The 22,691-nt window shown below is 41.9% G+C and overlaps 1 protein-coding gene across 2 annotated transcripts in view; it reads right to left on the reverse strand.

Moving 5' to 3' along the window:
• Positions 1 to 218: 218 nt before the first annotated feature.
• LOC142668876 (uncharacterized) overlaps positions 219 to 22,691 on the reverse strand; it is a 28,146-nt gene continuing 5,673 nt past the window's right edge. Inside the window, exons 2-5 of one of the 2 annotated variants that reach the window (XM_075847087.1) lie at positions 15,125 to 15,288; positions 14,481 to 14,659; positions 14,282 to 14,405; positions 219 to 3,832 (exon numbers count right to left, since the gene is read on the reverse strand). In XM_075847087.1, the coding sequence (XP_075703202.1) occupies positions 2,847 to 3,832; positions 14,282 to 14,405; positions 14,481 to 14,516 (1,146 nt within the window). In that variant the 5' untranslated portion in view covers positions 14,517 to 14,659; positions 15,125 to 15,288 and the 3' untranslated portion in view covers positions 219 to 2,846. Of the gene's footprint in view, positions 3,833 to 14,281; positions 14,406 to 14,480; positions 14,660 to 15,124; positions 16,177 to 22,691 lie in introns of those variants that run through there. The other variant, XM_075847094.1, reaches the window with a different exon arrangement.

The raw sequence follows: 22,691 nt of genomic DNA on the forward strand, positions 1-22,691 counted from the left end.
GACATAAACTGCTGTTTGGGCACGCTGCAGGGCTCAGAAGGGTGGGGGCGGCATCTGGAGCGCAGATTTAGCTTGAAGTCAAAGAGAGAGGAAAAATAGGACCAAAAATGCTAGGCGTTGCTGTACTGATTTTGTTTAATGAATGAATTAAGAAGCCTGGTTCTTAATTCATTCATTAAACAAAATCAGTACAGCAGCGCCTAGCATATTTGGTCCTATTTTTCCTCTCTTTTTGACTTCATACCTGGCGGTAAATTTCCATTTACCGGCTTTTGGACCTGGGCAGCAGCTATACCTTGGATCTGTCTACACACACCCTGGGTGTGTCTCCTCTTCACTCATCCCTACAGCGGTGATCTGCATGGAGGCTTGACTCATACCTTTTAACAGCGTTGTGCCTGGTCAGCATAACCCCTCTAGGTGAGCATAATTCGCTCTAGTTTTCGGTTTGTCATGACCCGTGGATAATTGCACTATGCGGCGCCGTGTGTTTTTTTTTTCTCCTCTTCTAGCAGATTTAGCTTGGTAGTCATTCTGTTTGGCGTTTTTGCTGTTATTTCAGTTTATAATGCGGGGGCATATGTAAGCTGGGCGGAGTACATCAGGGGTAGAATAATGGGGTAAATAAATAATAATCCCCAGATATGTGCCCGGTGTCACACTGATAAATGGTGCCCAATCTTATCCGCTTATGGACACTGCACATTTTGCATCGCCATTTTCTGAGAGCTAGAACTTCTTTATTTCGTCTTCACCGGAGCTGTGTGAGGGCATATTTGTTGCGGGACAATCTGTAGTTTTCATTGGTACCATTTTGGGGTACATGCATTTTTTTATCACTTTTTATTCAATTTTTTGGCAAGCAAGGTGACCAAAAACCAGCAATTCTGTCAATGGTTTTTATTTTATTTTTTTATGGCGTTCACCCTGCGCTATAAATGACAATTTAACTTTATGTTGCAGGTCGATACGATTACAGCGATACCAAATGTATATAGTTTGTTTTACATTTTGTTTTTGTGTCACAATATTCTGAGAGCCATAACGGTTTTATTTTTCAGTCAAAAAAGCTGTGTAAGGGCTTGATTTTTTGCAGGACGGGTTGCAGTTTTTATTGGTACTATTTTGGCATGCATGCGACTTTTTGATCACTTTTTATTGTATATTTTGGGAGGGGTGGTGACCAAAAAAAGTGATTCTGGCATATTTTTTTACTTATTTTTCCTGCGGCGTTCACCGTGCGGGAAAAATAACATTATAGTTTTATAGTTTGGGTCGTTACGAACGCGGTGATACCAAATATGTGTACTTTTTTTTCCTATAATAAAAGGCTTATTATAGGAAAAAAAACAAAAAACAGCGTTTGCTTATATAACTAATAACTTTTATTTTTAAACTTTTATAAAACATTTTTATTATCTTTACTTGTCCCTCTAGGGGACACTTAGACTTGCAGCTCTGATCGCTGCTGGAATACATTATACTACCTACGTAGTGTAATGCATTCCAACTGGTCCTTATAGGCTTCTGTATATGGCAGCCCGGTAGCCATTGTCTGGTGTCCAGTTGCCATGCGTATCATTGCCGTGATTTCACGTGTGGGGCTGCTGATCTCTGCTAAACGCCTTAAAAATGCGGCGATCGCAATCGACTGCCGCATCGAAAGGATTAACTGGGGAAATCAGCGGCGATGGGCCGCAGATCGGCAACAGGGAATACACCCTGCACAGTTAACCGCCGCTGCGGTGTAGCGCTGTGTGGCGGATAACTGTCAAAGTACAGACGTAACGGCATGTCGAGGTGCGAAAAATTACTGCACATCTTGACGTGCAGTTACATCAAGGTGCGGGAAGGGGTTAAGCCAACAGTGGGAGAAGAACATAAAACAGAGAAAAGTATAATGGAACATTTGCATGTCTTCCATGTTTTGAACCCATAATGAACAAAATATGTAAATGTGAATGAGGCATTACAGCCTACTAGTCTTTTATATGGGAGATTTTGTTTCCTACTCATTCATGGGGAGTATGCACAACCAGTTTTACACTCACCCCCCCCCCCCACCATCTTAATGGGAATTAGAGCTAGGCTCTGACTTGGTCATTAAAGAACCCTTCAATTTTTTTGTTGGCTATTCCTTGGTGGGTTTACTGGTATTGCCATGTTCCAAAGTCTATTTTAAGCTGAACTTAAAGCTTTCTGACAGTCCCACAGTATCCTCAAACAGACTCTGCCAAGATAGAATTCATAGTGGATTATAGTAAGATGTCCTGAAGCAGTCTAGCAGTCCCGAACCATAAAGTTTCCTCCTCCATGCTCTCAAGTAATTTAGAGTTTTTTTCTGGGGAAATGTGGTCTATAATTTATGCCAAACATGTCTTCTGGAACTGGGGACAAATTACTTTTTCATTCTTCCTTCCATAGCAAACTGTTCCAAAAGTCATATTTTTTTTGCCTAGCGGTTAAAGAGCAAACTTTAGTCTTGCCCTGATGTTTTTTCCGGATTGCTAAGGTTTTCTTTGGCACACCACCATGTAGTTTTCAATTTTGCAGCATTTTTGCAATGGTAGACATGGAGAGTGGCAGAATGCAGTAGATCTTTAAGAAATTCTAGGTTTCTCAGAAACCTCTCAGCATCTTGTGTTCTGCTCTCAGGCTGATCTTACGGAGACAGACTGGCCTGGACTAATTGGCAGTTGTATGAAATCCCCACATGTAGATGGTTTTCTGGAAAGTGGAATGATTGACAGCCAATAGTTTGGACATCTCTAAGGCTGGAATCACATATGTAGTTTTTCTCTTTTTAGCAAAAACCAAGTGTGTAAAAATTTTCCACATTAAGAACATCAAAATGTTTCTCCCCCTGTGTGGTTTCTCTGATGAGCCCTAAGAATGCTTTTAGAATTAAAACTTTTCCCACATTCTGGACATAAATATGGCTTCTCCCCTGTGTGACTTCTCTCATGTATAACAAGAGTTGATTTTCGTGTAAAACATTTCCCACAATCTAAACATAAATACGGCTTCTCCCCTGTGTGACTTCTCTCATGTATAATAAGAGTTGATTTTTGTGTAAAACATTTCCCACATTCTGAACATGAAAATGGCTTCTCTCCTGTGTGACTTCTCTCATGTATAACAAGATTTGATTTATCTGAAAAACATTTCCCACATTCTGGACATGAATATGGCTTCTCTCCTGTGTGAATTCTCTCATGTTTAACAAGAGTTGATTTATCTGTAAAACATTTCCCACATTCTGAACATGAAAATGGCTTTTCTCCTGTGTGAACTCTCATATGTGCAACAAGACTTGATTTATCTGTAAAACATTTCCAACATTCTGGACATGAATATGGCTTCTCTCCTGTGTGAGTTTTCTCATGTCGAACAAGACCTGTTTTTTGCGTAAAACATTTCCCACATTCTAAACATGAATAGGGTTTCTCTACTGTATGAATTCTCTCATGTCTAAAAAGACATGATTTTCGTGTAAAACATTTTCCACATTCTAAACATAAATAGGACTTCTCCCCTGTGTGACTTCTGTTTGTAAAAAGACCTGAGATTTTTGTGAACTGTTTACCACATTGAAATCTTTTACCCCCTCCCTTAGCTGTACTTGTGGTAACAATCTGTGATTGGTCAGGAGAAGGTTCCTCATGATTGGAGGAATTATATGATAGATCTATTCTGTGAAGTCCTGGATGTACATTAAGGGTAATGAGGTTTTCTCCTGAAGACTGCTGGATGATATCTTCATCTTCTGCTTTATAATTTATCGATAACATGACGTTTCCCTCAGAGTTCTTACTGGGAATTTCTGTTAGGACTAAAAAAAATATTTTTCATTTTGTTTCAAAATGCAAAGTTGACAAATTTAAAACATTCATAGTAGGCTGGAAACACACATGATGTGGTTTGAGCCAAAGCCAGTAGTGGATCAAGCAGGAAGAAGTTTAAGCCATGCCTTTTGAATACACTCCTGGCTTCAGCTCCAAAACTTGCCTTAAAAACTGTGTGTGTGATTCCAGCCGTATAAGGCTTTGTCTTACACATATAAATCAATGACAAAGTCTAGGATTCAGGTCTACACCCAGCCCCCCCCCCCCTTTTTTTTACATAAAGCTAGACTTGCTGAATATATTTGACTTGCTAAAACCCTATCTGGCATGCCTGTGCTCTGCCAACACATTTGGCCCTTGAATACTAATTGGACATACAACATCTTAAGTTAATAATGTTATTGACAATCTAATTGTTATGATAGGGTAGGGAGACAGACAGGTGAGCCCTAATCTACCCGCCACTCAGTTCCTGCCTACTCGCAACGGCCCGTCCTAGGCGACGGCGTACAACTGGGCGACGGTCCCTACGCTCAATAAGTGCATGACAAACAGACAAGGGTACACAGAAGCTAAGGGAAATGGGGCAGTGGACCACGGCAACACCGTGAGCAACAAGAGTAGTGAACGAGCCGAGTCAAACCAGGTGTGTACGAGGTACCAATCGCAGAGCAGGAGCGTAGTCAGTAAAGCCAGGGTCAAAATGAAGCAAGGTCAATAATAGGAGCAGCAGAGCCAGGAAACAGGAAAGAATCACAGGCAAAGGAAGAGCAGGAAATGCAGGTATAAATAGACAGAGGGCGGGAGCTAGCTCCGTCTGGCCAGGCTGTGATAGGCTCTCCCACTCCTCAGCCTCCCAACCTGACTGGTAGAAGATCGTGTCACTCTCTCAGACTTAGAAGCAGGTGCAGACTGATTACCCACAGGCGTCAACACAGAAGCTGTGTCTGGCAGATCCTTTACACTAATCTTGGCCAGTGTCTACATTTAACAAGATAATGTGCCATGAGACAATGCACATATCTCAGGCTAAATTAATGGACATGACAATGAGGTCTGCATATCCTAATGGCTGCAGAGTCACCGAATCTCAATTTTATAGAACAATTTTAGAACATATTGGAATAGACAGAGGGAGGTTAATAATTAGAATCTGTAATAAAAGTTACCGGTACATTGTTTTATCATTTCACTAAGAATTCAGGCTGTTCAAAGGGGAAAGATGGCCCTATCAAGTACTAATAGAAAGGACCTAATGAAGTGGCCTCATTCAAGTTTTAGACAGGTCATCATTTAATAGCAAATTGTTGTTCTATTCCTCTGCCAACCTACATGTATTTGCTCTGGTCTTTCTCATAACATATAGGGCTTCGATATTCTGTAAAAAAATAAGGGATATATTTAACTCTGATGGAGTGGGAGAGGCGTAGAAGAAAAAAATTATGAACATGTTCTCTACTGATCACTGTCTTATGTGATATTTATTGTATAGTTAGATAGGAGTACAGGAATCCAAGTATGCGCATGTTCTCTACTGATCACTGTCTTATGTGATATTTATTGTATAGTTAAATATGAGTACAGGATTACAAGTATGTGTATGTTCTCTACTGACAACGGTCTTATGTGATTTTTATTGTATAGTTAGTATTGAGTATGGAAATACAAGTGTTAGGAATATCATCAGCCATTACCACCTCCAGCCACAAGAGGCCACTATAACCCACTGAACTTGCCCTTTTTCCAAGATGGCCAGTTTTACCTCAGAAGAATCAATTTTGGTTCCTGTTTGTGCCTATAAATAGATACTTCCTGAATATAGGAAGTGAGCTTATTCCATCTGTTCACATGTTGTGGTGCTGTATGGTGGTGTCTGTTGCTGTAGTGCTGCATTTGTGGGGGGACGTAGCCTAGAGCCAAGGAGGATTGGCACGATATGATGGCATGGGTGCTTTTGGGCCCCTGGGTTGCTCCCTCTGCAGGAGCGGTGCTGCTGTGGCGGTGGCCGCCATGCAGTGCTACAACCGTTAGAGTAGGGACCCACTTTAACCCCTTCCCGCTCCTGGACGTACTATCAGGTCATGGTAACTATAGCGTTCGCGCTCCATGACCTAATAGTACGTCTCGGGAGTAACGGCCGTTTCGGCCGTCCTCCCGACACATACAGGAGCTGTGACAGCTGCTGTCTTGTTCAGCAGCTGTCACAGCTCCTACAGCGGGGACAGATCGCTGTGTCCCCGCTGATTAACCCCTTAAAAGCCGCGTTCTATAGAGATCGTGGCTTTTTAGGGGTTAAGCTGCCATCGCCGGCCTGCTACACGATAGCGGCCGGCGATGGTGACTATGGCAACCGGACACCAAACAATGGCGTCCGGCTATGCCATAGATGGAAGCCTAGTGGGTCCTGACAACGTCAGGACCCACTATGCTTGCTGTCAGTGAGTAGCTGACAGTTCTAATACACTATACTACGCATGTAGTGCAGTGTATTAGAATAGGGATCAGGGCCTCCTGCCCTCAAGTCCCCTAGTGGGACAAAGTAATACAGTAAAAAAAAAGTTAAAAAAAGATGTGTAAAAATAAGAAAATAAAAGTTTTAAAAAGTATAAATCCCCCTTTTTCCCTTATCAGTCATTTATTATTAATAAAAATATATAAACAAATAAACTATACATAATTGGTATCGCCGCGTCCGTAACGGCCTGAACTACAAAATTATTTCGTTATTTATCCCGCACGGTGAATGCCGTAAAAAAAAATAATAATAAACCGTACCACAATCACAATTGTTTGGTCACTTCACCTCCCAAAAACTTGAATAAAAAGAGATCAAAAAGTCGCATGTACCGAAAAATGGTACTGATCGAAACTACAGTTCGTTATGCAAAAAATAAGTCCTCGCATGGCTTTATTGATTGAAAAATAAAAGAGTTCTGGCTCTTAGAATAAGGTAACACAAAAAGTGAATGATTTTTAACCAAACGTATTTTATTGTGCAAACGCCATAAGACATAAAAAAAAAACTATAAACATCTGGTATCGGCGTAATCATATCGCCCCGCAGAATAAAGTGAATATGTCATTTATAGCGCACGGTGCACGCTGTAAAAAAAATAGAATAAAAAAACAATAGTAGAATTGCTGTTTTTTAGTCACCACGCCACCTAAAAATAGAATAAAAACTGATCAAAAAGCCGCATGCACCCCAAGAAAACTACAATGGATTCCTCAATGGGTCTAGTTTCCAAATTGGGGTCACTTTTGGGGGGTTTCCAATGTTTTGGCACAAGACCTCTTCAAACCCGACATGGTGCTTAATAAAAAAGAGGCCTCAAAATCCACTAGGTGCTCCTTTGCTTCTGAGGCCGCTGCTTCAGTCCATTACCGCACTAGGGCCACATGTGGGATATTTCTCTAAACTGCAGAATCTGGGCAATACATATTAAGTTGCGTTTCTCTGATAAATCCAATTGTGTTGTAAAAAAAATGGAATAAAGAGGATTTTCTGACAAAAAAAAATAAATGTAAACTTCACCTCTACTTTGCTCTAAATTTCTGTGAAACACATAAACTTTCTACATGCTGTTGTGAATACTTTGAGGGGTCTAGTTTCTAAAATGGGGTGTTTGATAGGGGTTTCTAATATATGGGCCACTCAAAGCAACTTCAGAACTGACTAACCTAAAAAAATAAATAAATGAGGCAATACTTCGCTTCTTACTTTATACTGATAATGAGCCGTGCCCACCCCGAGATGACCCCAGTTTTGACCGTTTGTATAAACGGAGACCCCTATTAGACCGTTTCAGTGCCCGGTTTTCCCAAGCATACACCCCCGAGAAGTGTATTTCTATTGATGAGTCCCTGGTACATTTTAAAAAGAGGGTTCAATTCCGCGAGTACCTGCCGGGTAAGAGGGCAAGGTATGGCGTGAAGATGTCTAAGCTGTGCGAGAGTGCATCAGGGTATACCTACAGGTTTAGGATATATGAAGGAAAGGCCACCCCCAAACCAGACTGCATCCTGGACTACAATAGGTACATGGGAGGGATGGACTTGTCAGATCAAATCCTGAAGCCCTATAGCGCCATGCGGTGTGGTATAAGAAGCTGGCCGGGCACATCATACCGATGGCTTTGTACAATGCGTACGTGCTACGTCGATGTGCAGGCCAGATGGGAACTTTCCTGGAATTTCAAGAGGTGATTATCAAGAACTTAATCTTTAGGGACCAAGAAGGGGGGGCACCCAGTACTTCTGGAAGCGGGGCCACACGCATCGTACCAGGGCGGCAACACTTTCCAGGAGAAGTTCCCCAAACTGGCAAGAAGGGAAAAAGTCAAAAGAGGTGCAAAGTCTGCTATAAGAGGGCGATAAGGGATGACACAATATATCAATGTGACACGTGTCCCGAATAACCAGAGCTCTGTATGAAAGAGTGTTTTAAAATTTATCATACATCCCTTGGTTTATAATTTACCCCAATTTTACTGACCCTGATGCACTCCGCACAGCTTATCCCCCCTCGTCTTTCCCCTCTGAGCCCTGCTGTGTGCCCAGGCAGCAGATAACAGCCACATGTAGGGTATTGCCATACCCGGGAGAACCCACATTACAGTTTATGGGTTGTAGGTCTCCGGACAAAATGCTCACTACACCTCTAGATGAATGCCTTAAGGGTGTAGTTTTTAAAACGGGGTCACTTCTTGCGGGTTTCAACTGTACTGGTACCTCAGGGGCTTCTGCATACATGACTTCGCACTAGAAAATCCCCAGTAGGCCAAATGGTGGTCCTTTCCTTCTGAGCCCTCCCATGGGCCCAAACGGCAGTTTTTCCACCACAAATGGGGTGTTGCGGCACTCAGAACAAATTGCGCAACAGAATGGGGTATTTAGTTTCTTGTGAAAGTAAGAAATTTTCAGCCAAAACTACATATTATTTGAAAAAAATTATTTTGTTTTCATTCCCAGCCCAATTCAAATAAGTTCTGTTAAAAAACCTATGGGGTCAAAATGGTCACAACACCCATAAATGAATTCCTTGAGGGGTGTAGTTTCCAAAATGGGGTCACTTCTGGTGGGTTTCCATTGCTTTGATACCTCTGGGGCTCTGCAAATGCGACATGGCACCCGAAAACCAATCCAGCAAAATCTGGACTCCAATGAACAAATAGCGCTCCTTTGATTCTGAGCCCTCCCATTGGCCCAAACAGCAGTTTATCACCACAAATGGGGTATTGCCGCTCTCAGGACAAATTGGGCAACAAAATTGAGTATTTTATTTCTTGTGAAAATAAGAATTTTTGAGCTAAAATTACATATTATTGGAAAAAATATAATTTTTTTTCATTCCCAGCCCAATTCAAATAAGTTCTGTGAAGAAACTATGGGGTCTAAATGGTCACATTACCCATAAATGAATTCCTTGAGGGGTGTAGTTTCCAAAATGGGGTCACTTCTGGTGGGTTTCCATTGCTTTGATACCTCTGGGGCTCTGCAAATGTGACATGGCACCCGAAAACCAAACCAGCAAAATCTGCACTCCAAAGAACTTCCCTTCTGAGGCCTCCCATAAGCCCAAACGGCAGTTTATCACCACAAATGGGGTATTGCTGCACTCAGGAGAAATTGGGCAACAAAATGGAGTATTTTGTTCCCTGTGAAAATAAGAAATTTTGATCACAAATGACATTTTATTGGAAAAAATGAAATTTTTTTCATTTCACAGCCCAATTCAAATACGTGCTGTGAAAAAACTGTGCGGTCAAAATGGTAACAACAACCATAAATGAATTCCTTGAGGGGTGTAGTTTCCAAAATGGGGTCACTATTGGGGGATTCCTACTGTTTTGGCACCTCAACACCTCTTCAAACCTGGCATGCTGCCTAAAATATATTCTAATAAAAAAGAGGACTCAAAATGCACTAGGTGCTTCTTTGCTTCTAGGGCTTGTGTTTTAGTCCACGAGCGCACTAGAGCCACATGTGGGACATTTCTAAAAACTGCAGAATGTGGACAATACATATTTAGTAGTGTTTCTCTGGTAAAACCTTCTGTGTTACTGAAAAAAAAAATGAATAAAATTGAAATTCAGCAAGAAAAATGAAATTTGCAAATTTCACCTCCACTTTGCTTTAATTCCTGTGAGGGTTAAAAAACTTTCTAAATGCTGTTTTGAATACTTTGAGGGGTCTAGTTTTTAAAATGGTGTTTTATCAGGGTTTCTAATACATAGGCCCCTCAAAGCCACTTCAGAACTCAAGAGGTACCTTAAATAAAAGGCTTTTGAAATTTTCTTAAAAATATGAGAAATTGCTGTTTATGTTCTAAGCCTTGTAACGTCCAAGAAAAATAAAAGAATGTTCAAAAAAAACGATGCCAATCTAAAGTAGACATATGGGAAATGTGAACTAGTAACTATTTTGTGTGGTATAACCGTCTGTTTTACAAGCAGATGCATTTAAATTCTGAAAAATTCTATTTTTTCAAAATTTTCTCAAAATTTTGCAATTTTTCACCAATAAACACTGAATATAAATCTACCAAATTTTACCACGAACATGAAGCCCAATGTGTCACGAGAAAACTATCTCAGAATCGCTTGGGTAGGTTTAAGCATGCCGACGTTATTACCACATAAAAGTGAAATATGTCAGATTTGAAAAATGGGCTCTGAGCCTTAAGGCCAAAACTAGGCTGCATCCCTAAGGGGTTAAAAGAGGTCACCGTGTGGTGGCAAGTGGGCTTATACAGTTTGATCAAAATGTTAACTAAGAACCTCATGTTCATGTTTAGAAATTATGCCTAGCGGCTCAGATCAACGTATACATTGTGGATTGTGCGGTCCATGTCTTTTTCCTCTAAATATTGCCACTTCCTGAATATAGCCTTTGCTTGAGTATCTGTTTACTCTGCTCCTACTGCCTTCACTTGCTCCTGTTGGAACATCTACCTGCTTGTGTACCAACCTGGCTTCATCTGACTATCTGCTTGTGTACCGACCTGGCTTCATCTGACGACCTGCTACATCAGTTGCTCTTCAGCTAAAAGGACCCAGCTTAAATAGAGACTGTCACCACATTATAAGTGCCCTATCTTGTACATAATGTGATCGGCGCTGTAATGTAGATTACAGCAGTGTTTTTTATTTAGAAAAACGATCATATTTGACGGAGTTGTGACCTATATCAGCTTCGTGCTAATGAGTTTCTTAATGCCCAACTGGGCGTGTTTTACTTTTTGACCAAGTGGGCGTCGTGGAGAGAAGTGTAAGACTCTGACCAACCAGCGTCATACACTTCTCCCCATTCATTTACGCTGCAATAGTGTTCTTACTAGAACACCGCGCACGCACACACACGCACACACACACACACACACACTAACACACACACACGCACACACGCTACTCAAGTGTCCTGACAGTAAATATACATTACCTCCAGCCAGGACGGGATGTGTATTCAGAATCCTGATACTTCTGTAGCGTTTGTGGTTTATTTACAGCAGAGCAGGCGTAGTCTCGCGAGATAACGCTGTAAACGGTCTTTTACAGCGAGACTACGCCTGCTGTGCTGTAAATCAACCACAAACGCTACAGAAGTATCAGGATTCTGAATACACATCCTGTCCTGGCTGGAGGTAATGTATATTCATTGTCAGCACACTTGAGTAGCATTAGTTTGTGTGTATATGGCTGCATATAATGTTCTAATAAGAACACTATTGCAACGTAAATGAATGGGGAGAAGTGTATGATGCTGATTGGTCACTGATTGGTCAGCGTCATACACTCCTCTGTACAACACCCACTTGGTCAAAAAGTAAAACATGCCCAGTTGGGTATTAACCCCTTAATGACCAGCCTATTTTAAACCTTAATGACCAAGCCATTTTTTAAGTTTTTCCATTGTCGCATTCCAAGAGCTATAACTTTTTTATTTTTGCGTCGACATAGCTGTATATGGTCTTGTTTTTTGCGGGACAAGTTGTATTTTTTAATAGCACCCTTTTGAGGTACATATTATTTAGTGATTAACTTTTATTAACTTTTTTAATGGGGGGGGAATAGAAAAAAACCTGAAATGTCGCCACTCTTTTTCGCGTCTTAAATCTACGCCGTTTACCGTGTGACATAAATAACACAATAACTTTATTCAGCGGGTTGTTACAATTGCAACGATACCAAATTTGTATAGTTTATGTTTTACTACTTTTACACAGTAAAAACGCTTTTTTTCAAAATTATTTGTTTTTGTGTCTCCATATTTGAAGAGCCATAACTTTTTTATTGTTCCGCCGATGCAGTTGTATGAGGGTTTTTTTTTTGCGGGAAGACTTTTTATTGGTACCATTTTGGAGTAGATGCGACTTTTTGATCACTTCTGTATCAAATTTTTTTAAAGTCAGGATTCACAGAAAACAGCAATTTTTCCATCGTTTTGTTATTACATTTTTTACGGCTTTCACCGTGCGGGTTAAATAATGTAATAGATTTATAGTCGGGGTCGTTACGGAAGCGGCGATACCAAATATGCGTAACTTCTTTTACTTTATTTTGGTTTTTTAATCGTAAAGCATTTTGTAAGGGTAAAAAGTGGGTTTTTCATTTTTTTTCACATTTTTTTTAAATTAACTTTGTTCAACTTTTTTTAAACTTTTTTACTAGTCCCACTAGGGGACATTAATATGCGATTCTCCGATCGCTATTATAATACACTGCAATACTTTTGTATTGCAGTGTATTACTGTCTGTCCGTTTAAAACGGACAAGCATCTGCTAGGTCATGCCTCCGGCATGAACTAGCAGGCATTCACTACAGGCAGACCTGGGGGCCTTTATTAGGCCCCCGGCTGCCATTGGAGACACAGACACTCGGCGATCTTATCGCCGGGTGTCGGTGGGGGGGGGGGGAGCTCACACGGCAGAGCCGGGACGCCCCCAGCCCTCAGCTACCTCTGGCAGCTGAGAGCAGGGAGATTTGACGGCTCCCTGCCCTGTTTACTTATCCTGATGCAGTGCCGTAAAAAGGCATATGCATCAGAATAAAGCCCGTTAGTGGCCGCCGTTAAAAGGCGTATTGGCGGTCACTAACGGGTTAAGAAACTCATCGGCATAAAGCTAATATAGGTCATAACTCCGTCAAAAATTATAATTTTTCTAAATAAAAAAGAACACTGCTGTAATCTACATTACGGCGCCGATCACATTATGTACAGATAGGCACTTATAATGTGGTGACAGAGCCTCTTTAATACACCAGTATCGTGACAACAAGTATGTGTATGTTCTCTACTGATCACTGTCTTATGTGATATTTATTGTATAGTTAGTATTAAATACGGGAATACAGGTATGTGTATGTTCTCTACTGATCACGGTCTTAGGAGATAAAAACGAAATAATATGTAGGTTTATTTTCCATAGATATTTTTTAAATGATATTTTTAAGTTTAATATTTTTATTTGTGCTAGTGATGAATGTCATGGTCGTGTCATGTGAGGTCATATAAAATTCACAGGCAATGCTAACCCCTTCTCGACATCCATATGTATGATGGAAGTCGGAAGGAAAACTATTCACTATCGGCTAAAAAAACAAAAAATAATAAATAAATAAGAAAATGTTCAATTTAAGTCAAATGAAAAAAACGAAATCAAATATTTGATTTAAAAAAAATTGCCTACAAAATATGTACAAAGCATAAGTGGGTATTAACTTTTTTTTTTAACCAAGCGATTGTGTTTTCAGAACACACTGTACTTTATTTAGTGGCAAATTTTGCTTCATACATTATGTGTTACACAGTTAATAAGGTTAAAAAAAGACACAAGTCCAACCTATAATCCTACCATGTTGATCCAGAGGAAGACAAAACCCCCCCATGAGGTGGATGACAATTGCCTCATTAGGGGAAAAACTCCTCCCAAACGTCAAATCTTTAAATCACAATAAATCCCTGGATCATCGTCCCATCTCAAGAATCTAGTATCCATAACTTGTAATATTAAAGAGAACCTTCAGTTTATACGGACATTATATAGAAAAACTATTACAGTGCACGAGTGTGCCAATTAATCGCCTTCTCTCAATGACTTGTATTACCATGTTTACTTCTAACTACATCACAGACTGCCTATACCTGGGCTGCCGGCTGCTAATAACTCTGCATTAGAAGACAGAGTGTCTAGCTTGTCTCCATCGCTCCCGTATCCAGAACGGCCACCATCACTGTAATGTGACCTCTAATGCAGAATTATGAGCAGTCGGCAGCACGAAACGTAGGGATCTAAGGTGATGTAAAAGGAGCCGAAATTCTGGATCTCCTACATCATTGCACACAGGTGTATATGTACTGAACATAATAAAACTTTAACATGGCCGCAATTCCAGCCTGTGCCCACAGAATGGCCAATACATATCTCCCTTCTTACCTTGTGATGTGCGCGGCTGGTAGTTCTCCATAATGACCTCCTCGTACAGATCCTTGTGTCCTTCCAAATACTCGCACTCCTCTATGGAGAAATAGACAGCGACATCCTGACACCTTATAGGAACCTGAAACACACAATGATACAGTCATCACCCAGACACCTCCAGTACGATTACTGGATAATTTCCCAGCAGTGTCACCTCTCCAGTCAGCAACTCAGTCATCTGGTAGATCATTTCTAAGATCTTCTTATTGTTCTTCTCATGTATCCGGGAGGGAGAGGCTCTGTGATGGGGCTCCGACTACTACTCCGTCCTCCTGACTCATGGATGATGGGAGTCGTACAGTCGCTTGATGTCTTCCTCACAATTGTGTACTCCTGTGTATGGAGAGAGACACTTGGCGAACTGAACACAGTATTCCCCCTTAGTAGAAAGAGGGAGATTGTGACCCCGCTGTATAGAGCTCGTGTGACCCCACATCTGTAATACTGGAGACCTCACCTACAAAAAGACATTGAGAAAATAGAACGAGGCCAAAACTAAAAGGAAATAATATTGGGGCGACTAGATGGACCACGTGCTCTCCTCCTCCTGTCATCTTCTATGTTTCTATATAGAGGTCATCCTGATTCCTTGTCATTCTCATTGCTCTACAACATTACTATTGCTGCACTGGTGACACATAACGGACAATATTGGTGGCTGATCTTCAGCTCTTCTGCTGTTGGCTTCTTGACGTCACTTGGAAGGTCTGGATGCTGTTATACAGGACGCTGGATTCTTCCTATTATGTACTTTCCCTTTCCTATGTGTGATTTGTTCTATAATGCAGAAAAGTTTACCTCTGCGCTAAACAGGTAGATTATCTCCAAGGTGAAGTTTAATATTCTTCTACTCATCTCATTCCTGTCCTTGTTCATCCTTGGTGGGTCTTTCAGAGGAAGGAACGTTGTGGAGGAGAACATGAGAAAACTGGAGGAACTGGAGGATCTAGTACTAGAGACGTCTTTATGAAGAAAGGAGAAGAGGGAAATCATACAGGGGACAACATCATTTGTAAAATACAGAACCTCACTTATTGAGTATTGATAGAAACATCTTCTCAGAGCCGTCACCACATGGAATAAAGGGGTATACCAAACACGGACATTTCTCCCATGACAGAAATGTCTGATAAATGCGGCTCCCATCTCTGGTCGTGCTCGGCTTTTTCTGGAACTCCTATACAAGTGAATGGAGAGAGTCATGGGGAGTCGTGCACATGTGTGGTCACCTCTCCACCTGGATGCAGTCATCACCTCACCAGGCTAGTCGGGGGACCCCATTCTCCACATAGAGGTCAGACCCCATTTATCAGACATTTATGGCATATGTCTTAGGTGAGAATTTGCAGCTTAGAAGAGTAAACTGAATACATTTCCCCAGACAAAGACCTGACTCCTGACAACCTGACACATGGCGGATACTGGGGAGGCATTGCTGACATCTCACAAGTTATGGTGTACATTATGCAGTCAGTATTTGATATGAGCTGTGAGGTTCTGCAGCAGCTGAGGTGACATATATATAAAGGTAACATGAAGTGATCTCTTATGTTATAGCGCAGGTGGAGTGGAGCACAGTCATTTACCCTTCAGGAGTTGTTCACATGCCATGGGGAAGAAATGACACCCTGTTGCATAGGCTGGAGACCTGTGGGAACTACGATTACGGCCATTTAACCCCTTTGATGCTGCGGTCAATAGCGACTGAGGCATCTACGTGTTTGGGAGGGGGCTACTCTGTAAGACCATCCTCACCTTGGGATTGTGGAATAAAAATTAGTTGTCAATTTCAATTGTGCAAATAAAAAAAATTCATCAATTTTCTGATGTGAGGTGCGAGGTGTTATTGAATTTTGAATGTACCTCACATTAATTAATAGTAATTAACCCCATCATGTTTCTCAGTCATAATAGGTTAATGTGTAAGGTACATGATGCGGTTAATTACTATTAATGTGAGGCACATGGAGGTTAAATTCATCACACCCCGTGCCTCACAATAAGTCAAAGAAAGCAGTTTTTATTTTGTTTTTACAGCGTACACATCATAAATGATGCCCAAAAAAATGTTGTGAAGATTATTACAGCCGCGCCAATACCGAATGTGTATATTCTATGTATTGACAGGTTAAGGACTAGGCTGTTTTACAGCTAAATGACCAGAGCAAATTTTACAATTTTGCTATGCGCTTCTTTAGATGACTATAACTCTGCAGGTGAATAAAGTTCATCCTTGAATTTTACACTCTTTTTAAAGGACAGATAGGGCTTTGTTTTAGTGGCATTTGTCAGTATATATAATTCTTATTTCCAGTACATCCCTCATGACAGCACTACAGGAGGTTGCCCTCTTGACCTCTGTAGGGACAGGAAGACAGAGAGGTTAAAAGGCCCCTCCCACCACCCACTTGCCAGTGTTCTTCCTGTCCCCACAAGGGTCAGGAGCAGAGAGCGTCGCTCCTGTATTAGTGCAGGAAAGAAACTCGGGCAGGGGGCAAGATCGGGGGGTCCGTGCACTCCCCCTTCTCTTCCCCCTAAAGCCCAGGCTAACACCCCTCATACGACGGGTCCCTTAGCTCCCTCCCTAAGACACCTACCGGAGGAATCCTAGGCAGGGTTCTGGTAGTGTGTGGGGGCTGGGGTTTCCCAAGCAGGCTTCGGCTGGACCGCGGACCAGGCGGGGACCGGCAGCTCCATAGGCATGGACGCACCGGCAGGGATCCTCGCTGCACCGCATAGCAAGCCTTAGCGCCGGCTATGGCGGCTGCACTCCAGGTACACGCTGGACGAATAGCCGACCGGATATGACGTCGGGCTACTTCCGGTCCGCGGCCATCTTGGAAGGCGGGAAATTCAAAACGCCCGCATTTAAAGGGACACGCACAGGTATGTAGTTAGAGCTGATAACTCTAACTTGGATTTATTTTTTGTGGTTTGCATATTGCATTGCCTGTTACCTGTCGCGATATGGAACTTCCTCGCCCTGATGGAACTCCAGATATGTCCCAGGGTCACGTGAGTCTCACCCTTGGGGAAGGGTATGACCCCTTATGTATGTACACCATACTTTACCTACCTTCTGTTTTCTCTAGGAAAAAGATTTCTCTCAGAGACAAACTGATAAAAAGAAGGTTAAAAAATGTGCGACTTGTGCAAAAAAATTGCCAGAGTCCCATAAAAAACAATTGTGTCAGGATTGTATTGCCAAAATACTAAAGGAGGAACAACCAACGTTCATGTCCGAACTTAGGACTATGATTCGTGAGGAAGTGGGTCAGTCAGTAGCCTCCCTCGCCCCTCCGCAAGAAATTCCCTCACACTCCCGGGCAAAAAGACCACGGATTGAAGTGGATCAAAAATATTGGCCTCCTTCTTCTCTTCCGAGATGTCGGATACCTTAATTCAAGCAATACGGGAAACTATGGATATTCCCGAAGTGGACCAACCACATACCATCCAGGATGAGATGTTTGGAGGTCTTACGGGAAAGAAAACAAGGGTTTTTCCGGTAAACAAAAATCTTAAAAGAATGGTGACAACTGAATGGGAAGATTCAGAAAAAAGGCTCTTCATTTCAAGAGATTTTAAGAACAGACTTCTCTTTGATCCAGAGGACACTAAGCCTTGGGATGAAATCCCAAAAGTAGATGTCCCAGTCGCCAGGGTTGCTAAAAAAAACGCAATCCCCTTTGAAGATTCCTCTCAGTTGAGGGACGCCATGGACCGAAAGGCAGACGGACTACTAAAAAGAGCGTGGGAATCTTCCTCTGCCTTGATCTCAACTAATATCACGGCCACATCAGTAGCAAGAGCAATGTTCATATGGCTAAACCAGCTAGAGACCCATCTGATGATGAAGACATCACGACAAGAGCTACTAGAATCTCTACCGTTACTAAAAATGGCAACCGGATTCTTGGTAAACGCTTCAGCAGAATCTATTAGATTTGCTGCCAGGAATGGGGCTCTCTCAAATGCTGCTAGAAGAGCATTATGGCTAAAAATGTGGTTAGAAGATACTAAGTCCAAAAACAAGTTGTGTTCTATCCCATTTACAGGGTCTCTGATGTTCGGTCCTCTCCTTGATAACATACTGGAGAGTGCAACAGATAGAAAAAAGGGGTTTCCTGAAGAGAAACCAAAAAAAACCCCTCAATTTGGAAGATTTCGCCAACAGAACGATCCTACTTCACAGAACTACAGCGGGAAAGGGAAGTCCGGTCGCTGGAGTTACCCCAAAGGGAAAAGGGGTCGAGGATATCTCCTTAACCCAAATAATTCATTCCAGCCCTCAAAGCAATGACGCCAAGAGTGTGGGGGGAAGACTCCTACAATTTTATCCCGAATGGTCGAGAATAACACAGAACCCCTGGGATCTAAAGATAATAGAAGAAGGATACAAAATAGAATTTTCCTCCATTCCTCCAGAGAAATTCCTAATAACCCAGTACCAAGCAAAAGATCTTCATCAGATACTTATCCAGGACGTCCAGAAACTACTCAGATTGAGAGCCATTTCCCCAGTTCCCCACAACGAGATATGCAAGGGCCACTATTCGAAAATCTTCTTGGTCAAAAAACCAAACGGTTCCTACAGGACAATAATCAACCTGAAGTTCCTAAACAAATGGGTGAATTATCGGAAATTCAAGATGGAGTCTATCAGATCGACTATTCCTCTAATAAGGGAAGAGGCATCAATGTGTACGATCGATTTAAAGGATGCGTATTATCACGTTCCTATCCACCCCGCGTACCAGAGATTCCTCAGATTCGCAATTCAGGACGGTCCTTCCATTCTCCACTTCCAGTTCGTCTGCCTCCCCTTCGGCCTTTCCTCCGCCCCCAGAATTTTTACAAAAATTATGGCAGAGATCATGGCATTCATAAGAAGTCAAGGTATAGTAATTATCCCATATCTAGACGACTTCTTGTTGACAGCAGATACTCCGGCTATCTTAGTCAGTCATCGGTCACAGGTTCTTTCCCTACTACAAGAATTGGGATGGATAAATCAACTTTCAGAAGTCGAGTCTTCCTCCCCAGAAACAGAAGGTCTTCTTAGGAGTACTGCTGGACTCCTCCCTTCAACATTCCTTCCTCCCAAGAGAGAAACAAATACTCCTACTGGCAGAAGTAAGAAAATTTTGGGGGAAAGACACCTGTTCCATAAGGGAATGTATGCGGATGTTGGGAATGATGACATCTTGCATCCAATCTATTCCATGGAGCCAATTTCACTCCAGACCCTTACAGAATCTGATCTTGTCCCGGTGGGATCGAAAACAAAACTCCTTGAATTTAAAAATTCTAATTTCCGAGACTGTGAAATCATCCCTCCTGTGGTGGCTCTGCACAAACAACATAGACAAGGGAGTCCCCTGGAGAACTTCTCCTTATGTAGTGATTACCACAGATGCCAGCAAACATGGCTAGGGGTCAGTAATCCAAGACCAACACTTTCAGGGCACATGGACTGGTCAAATGAAGATGATGTCTTCAAACTTCAAAGAACTAAGAGCTGTATGGGAGACACTTATAAGAGCTTCACCCACCATAAAAGGGAAGCATATAAGAATTTTATCGGACAACACGACAGCAGTGTCCTTTCTTCGCCATCAAGGGGGAACAAGACACACTCTTCTTCAGGGCCTCTCTGCACAAATTTTCAGTTGGGCAGAAGAAAACGTCCTATCAGTCACGGCAGTCCACCTAAAAGGCTCAGAGAACCTATCAGCAGATTTCCTGAGTCGGGAAAAAGTAGACCCAGGAGAATGGTCCCTAAACAAGGAAGTCTTTCGTTCCCTAACCCGAAATTGGGGTTATCCACAAATAGACCTGTTTGCCACGAGGAAAAACACTCAAGTAGAGACATTCTTCTCCCTAAATCTCAGAGACAACCCATTGGGAGTAGATGCATTGTCCCAACCCTGGGACATGGATCTGGCCTATGCCTTTCCTCCGTTTCCTCTAATACCAATGGTGTTAAGAAAAATCCAGGAAGATTTGACAAAGCTCATCATTATTCTTCCCTATTGGCCGAAAAGAAGTTGGTTTCCAATCGTACAATACCTAGCGTTGGAAGATCCTATCATGCTCCCAGTCAAGGAGAATCTTCTCTCCCAGGGTCCCTTATTCTTCCAGGGAATAGAGACTCTGAAATTGTCAGCCTGGATCCTGAAAGGCAGATCTTGAGGAACCACGGTCTGTCAGATGAGGTAATTTCAACTATCTTATCAAGTCATAAAGAAGTTACCTCAAAAATCTATCAAAAGATTTGGAAGAAATTCTGTTCCTGGCATGGAATCCCAGGACCAGATCCCTTTTCTCCCAACATTGCAAAAATCCTAGATTTTTTACAATCGGGATTCAAAAAAGGACTTAGCCCTAGTACCTTAAAAAGGTACAGATTTCAGCCTTAGGTAATTTTTTTAACACTCCTCTGGCTGAACATCGGTGGATCAGAAGATTCACCCAAGCGGTCTCTAAACTGAAACCTTCCCTAAAGAAATCAGTTCCTACCTGGGATTTGAATGTGGTGTTAACGACTCTTTGTGAGCCCCCCTTTGAGCCGCTCGACGAAATTAGTATGCATTTTTTAACTCTAAAAGCTGCATTCTTAGTCGCTATTACTTCAGCAAGAAGGATTGGAGAAATCCAATCTCTGTCGATCATAGAACCGTACCTAAAAGTACAAGAGGATAAGATCATCCTAAAGCTGGATCCCTCATTTATTCCAAAAGGTATCTACCGCTTTCCATAGAGAACAAGAAATAATTCTACCTTCCTTTTATCCAGATCCAAAAGACCAACAAGAAGAAAAATTCCATTGCCTTGATGTCAGGCGAAAAATTCTTCAGTATCTGGATAGAACCTCCTCCTGGAGACGAGATAAAAATCTATTTGTCCTATTCGGGGGAAAGAATAGAGGAAAGAAAGCCTCAAAAGGCTCTCTAGCGAGATGGGTAAAAACCACCATACAAGAAGCCTACAAGTCCCAAGGACTATGTGCCCCACAAGGCATCAGAGCCCATTCAACAAGGGCAGTCTCGGCATCCTGGGCAGAAAGAAGAGAAGCCTCTATGGACCAAATCTGCAAAGCTGCCACTTGGTCAAGCCATCATACGTTTTACAAACATTATAGACTCGATGTGCTGTCCGATACGGATTTAAGTTTTGGACGGAAAGTCCTCCAATCCATAGTCCCGCCCTGAGCATTATAATCTGGTATTGCTCCTGTAGTGCTGTCATGAGGGATGTACTGGAAAATAGCAATTAGACCTACCGGTAATTGTATTTCCAGGAATCCATCATGACAGCACCATTATATTCCCTCCCTTATTGAATTCTGATTTGTGCATTTAACATGTCAGTTATTGTCCCTAGAAATAAAATAGGGTTGCATCCATCCTGGTGTAGTAATTGAAAAACACTGGCAAGTGGGTGGTGGGAGGGGCCTTTTAACCTCTCTGTCTTACTGTCCCTACAGAGGTCAAGAGGGCAACCTCCTGTAGTGCTGTCATGATGGATTCCTGGAAATACAATTACCGGTAGGTCTAATTGCTATTTTTTTTTCTCTAAAGTGGGCAAAATTGGAAAAAAATGCAAGAACTTAGCAATTGCGTCAGCTTATGATAGCATTTTTCACACACGGTATGGACCACGGACAAAATTAATCTCCTTTCACATTCTTCCACTTCTCCCGTGCATGGGGATACCAAATATGTGTGCCTTATTCACTGTGCGGGCATGTGCCAGGGCTTGGCATAAAAGGAGGATTTTTGGCCTTTTCGGTCCAGGAATTTTGCATTTGATTTTATAGCCGCATACTGTTTTCTGGGGGGCCTAATGCTGCTGAAACATTAGAAACACCCCATAAATGACTTCATTCACACAAGTAGACCCCACAAGGTTTCCTTCAAGGGGTTTATCATATTTTTAGCAAGTCCAGTTTTCTTCTGAAAGTTTCTTGAATAAGATGGAACAAAATAAAATCAGCGCTTTTTTAGCAAATGCGTCAGTTTAGGCTAGCATTTTTCACACACGGTATAGACCACGGACAAAATTCATCTCCTTTCACATTCTTCCACTTCTCCCGTGCATGGAGATATCAAATATGTGTGCCTTATTCACTGTGCGGGCATGTGCCAGGGCTTGGCATAAAAGGAGGCTTTTTGGTCCAGGAATTCTGCATTTGATTTTCTAGCAGCGTACGGTTTTCTGGGGGCGTAATGCTGCTGAAAGATTAGAATCACCCCATAAATGACTTCATTCACACAAGTAGACCCCCACAAGGTTTTCTTCAAGGGGTTTATCATATTTTTAGACAGTCCAGTTTTCTTCTGAAAGTTTCTTGAATAAGATG

The sequence above is a fragment of the Rhinoderma darwinii genome, chromosome 1 (assembly GCF_050947455.1).
Source record: "Rhinoderma darwinii isolate aRhiDar2 chromosome 1, aRhiDar2.hap1, whole genome shotgun sequence".
Taxonomy (NCBI): Eukaryota; Metazoa; Chordata; class Amphibia; order Anura; family Rhinodermatidae; genus Rhinoderma; species Rhinoderma darwinii.